This window comes from Cystoisospora suis (assembly GCF_002600585.1).
Source record: "Cystoisospora suis strain Wien I chromosome Unknown contig_10475, whole genome shotgun sequence".
Classification (NCBI taxonomy): Eukaryota; Apicomplexa; class Conoidasida; order Eucoccidiorida; family Sarcocystidae; genus Cystoisospora; species Cystoisospora suis.
In genome coordinates, this window is record NW_027163248.1 from 1 (window position 1) to 3795 (window position 3795).

At 51.1% G+C, this 3795-nt stretch overlaps 1 protein-coding gene across 1 annotated transcript; it reads left to right on the forward strand.

Annotated features, from left to right (window-relative positions):
* Window positions 1-47: 47 nt before the first annotated feature.
* Window positions 48-3652, forward strand: CSUI_011258 (corepressor complex crc230; the record flags this gene model as incomplete). The annotated part of the gene is made up of 3 exons (XM_068071359.1): window positions 48-1235; window positions 2128-2439; window positions 3255-3652. Coding segments are annotated over exons 1-3 (1869 nt in total), but the record flags the coding sequence as incomplete, so codon positions are not given.
* Window positions 3653-3795: the final 143 nt, after the last annotated feature.

Here is a 3795-nt window from a genome sequence, read left to right on the forward strand (position 1 = left end):
GGGGGCCGTGAATGCGGTTGGGGGCACCTGTACCTCTCATATGCAAGGAAGCAATAACGGCGTATCGGCTGTGGTGATGGGCACGGCCGAGGGGAAGGTATGTAAGAAAGGGGAGGATCTCGAGGATTTGAGAGGCAGACCATCAAGCGCTGCTATATCAGATGAAACTACTCGGGAAGGAGTCGTTTCAGCAGTACCATCTTCATCGTCTACTCAGAAGAATCCATCTGAGCCATCTAATCGTACCGCGGAGCCGTTTCTTCCTGGCGAAGCCGATGTGTCCCATCGTCAACACCGTCAGCCCCCACACACGCAGCCGTCACACCAGCTGCAGTCGGATATGTCGTCAGGTGGTGCTGGTGTCCCTTCTTTTGTCTCTGATCCTGTCACAACTTCGAATGCTGTCCCATCACCAAGTCCTCCCCCTCCTTCAGCTTCTTCACAAAACGGAGCAGGAAGCAATTTGCCAGCCACCTCATCCGGTAGTGGTGAGGTGATGTTTACTAGTTCTTCTTCTCCTGCTTCTTCAAGTACAGGGGTCCGAACGTCTCACACACCGTCACCAGGAGGAAGCGGGACTGGGAGTGGCGCGGAAATGGCAGGAGGATCAAGCACTAAGCCATCTCCGGCTGCTCTAGCTAGACCTCAGCAACAGCCGCATTCGTCCTCTTCTCCATCATCGTGTCCTAATGCTACAACTGCCCCTCCTCTTTCCGCTCAAGGGGGCCATCAGCATCATCATCATCCGACAACGACGGGAGGAGCGTCATCTCCTGCAGCACCCGCATCGGATAAAGGCAGTAATAGACAGTTGTCGTCGACAACTTCGCAGCGTAGACCGACCCTGTTCAATCTTTTAGATGCACTTGCTCATGACAGTGTCACGACACCAGATCAACGCAATTGCATTCGAAGTGTTGTTACTGACTTTCTCAATCATAGCTTACCTCATGCCCGGGTTTACACTTTCATAGGTGCGATTGTCGGTCATGATGTCTTACATGCAATGGTACGAAAGCTTGAAGAAGAACCTGCTAAACTAGGCGCACCTGATCAAGGTGGTCTTGCTCGTATCGAGAAGGCGTTTGGTCTAACGAAGAGCACCGGTGGAAGTTTCATGAATGAAAAAACAGAGAAGACAGAGAAAAGCGGGAAACCCGATGATAGGAATTCTGTTGCTGGTGGAGGAGCAGCTGCCCCGTCTCCTAGTCAAGCCGGAGTGCATACTGGCGGTGGTGAGTCAGTCACTTACAGCCTTGCTTTCATCGGCCTTCTGTTGAGCGCCTACGAGTTGTTCACATACTACCCACGAGGCACATGTAGTGCGGCACCTTGTTGACGCCTCATTCATATAATACTTAGAGTGGTAGCACCGTGTGTGTGAACGGGTCCTTCGTTTATATTGCTGAAGGGGGGAGCTGCCAGCCACAGCATGCCTACCAGGTTTTCTTATCGGGTGTCGTGCGCTGCTGGTGTATCTAAAATGGTGCTCGTGGTGCTGTTGCGATGGTGGGAGTTTTCTTTCTTTTGCCCATGACTCAAGAGTGTGTATTCTGATAAGAGGTCTATACGCCCCCCCCCCTCCCCCCGGCTTGCATATAGAGGCTCTGTGTGCGGTGGACAGCACTCCGGACATGCTACGATTCCTTGATGCATACCTAAAGACTCTACGTTTCTTACGGTTAATGCATGCCCCACTTGGAAGTTCCCACTGAGTAAGCACGGTCTCTCCAACTAGTTGGCTGTATCTGTTGTAGACAAGAGTGTTCACTGCCTTTCCTTGTCTCACTTGGAATGTCACTGACGTCACACTCTAGAGTAAACGCTTGCAGCAAACCACCTCACGCTTTTCGTAGCTGTTTTTGACTCTATCAGGAGAAACTACTGTTGCGTCTCCTTCCTGGTCTTAACGCAAGCTGCACGGATGAGCGGAATCCGCTCCACGTGCAGGCACGCGATCGTTCCTTAGAGGTGTTTTGGTGTGCATGCTCTCCCTGAAGGGGGAGGGGAGTCAGGGCTTATTGACCTCGCTGCCCGCTTGTGCAAGGATGCATGCCGTCGGAGAGATGGTCTCACGCACTTCCGATGATTTCCTGTTTGCTTGCTTGCCGCGCGTTGCTCATTCAGCCGTAACAACAAACTATACGTCTGGACGGGGGGGAGGAGGAGGCGGGGGATCAGGGGGTGCCGCCTCTTCGGCAGATCAGCAAGCGCCTGGTCATCATTCAACAACTGCCGATACAGCAGTATCTGATCCTGCTGTTTCTCGAACTATGCGCGTTCAAGGCACTTCTGCCTCACAGAACAACTGCAGCCCTGCTGTGACACCGAATGTTAAACTGGGTGCTTTAGGTGCTCATCACGCCCGTGAAGAGGTTGTGATTCGGGCGATGCGAAGAAATCTCGAAGCCCGCCGGCAGCTTCAAGGGTCTTTAGATGGTTAGCTAGTCCCTTGCTCTGTTGCTCTCAAAGAGGACCATGCTGCAAGTCCCCCCTCGATTAGTGAAAGGCTAGTGTGTCCCCCTTGTAGAACGCTTTTAGCTCGTATTTTCTTATGTGTGGCATTCTGAGTAGGCCTAGAGGTGGTGACATACCAGTCAACTCACACACCATAGGTAGCGGTATGGGAGCGCGAAGCGAGTCTCTGCTAAAACAATCGTTCTTTTGCTTCTGTTGCATTTTGTTTGTTTGGTTATACCCGCCTCAACATGTGTGGTCGTGATTCGTGTACGTAGGAAAACTTCTCCCTTTCCAGCTTCGCCTGTTATGTTGTTGCACTAATAGAACGAGAACGAAAACTTCTATGAGCCTTCTAGACGATAATACCATCGGATACATAGTCAAAAGAAATGGCTTGAAGCACGGTAGATATGCATACATCGCTACATGCGCATTCATGTTGCAACAGTGCGGTTGAGGTAGCCCGACGTGTAAATCTGCGTATTGCTAGTCGACAGGGTGATTGCACAGAAAGCTGGAAACGACGCCGAACTTCAGCATTGCCTGGGGTAGGAGCGACTGGGTGGTTTCTCGTTCCTCTATCTGCAGAGAGGTCTCCGGCTGCCTGCTTGCATATATACATATGTGGATCCTGCCGCTGTAGCTCAGATCTGGTGTGCGGTTCGCCACTGCATTCTACAAACCATCCCCCTCCCAGCTTCTCTCTGGTCTTCCCCTCATCTGACGCTTTCTTGATATGAAGAACGAGTGAAAGACGCAGTGCTTTTGTGTCTGTTGTCCTCCTTTCTTTTCAGTCTTCGACCGAGTTAAATGGCTTCCTGTCCGTCGTACGCTGACCCCTGTTCCGGTCTTCGGGCACTCCCTCATCACCTTCAGTAATACAGCTGTTCTCTTTGGAGGCAGCAATACTGAGGGAGCTGTCAGCTTTCGAAACTTGTTTGTAGTCAATACAAATGATTTCTCGGTTCGAGGCTTTCCTATGAGTGGCGAATCTCCCTGTGAGAGAGATGGTCATACAACCACAGGCCTAACAACGGCGGGAGGGCCAGCAGTCATTCTCTTCGGAGGATGCAGCAAGGAGACGTTCCTTAATGATGTTTACGTCCTCGAAGTTGATCAAAAGAAGTACGTCACACATCGCACATCTCACACTTACGACAAGGCACTTAGCGATCTACATGTACAGCGTGGACGGGTAGATATGTGTAACCCCCTCATGTATCTTATAATAGCTATCAACCTGTCTGCCTTTGGCCTATCTATCGATTTGCATATTTATTTGTGGCTCGCACATCTGGATGTTGTTCCGTCTGTTGTGTGTGTTTGCTTCAACAG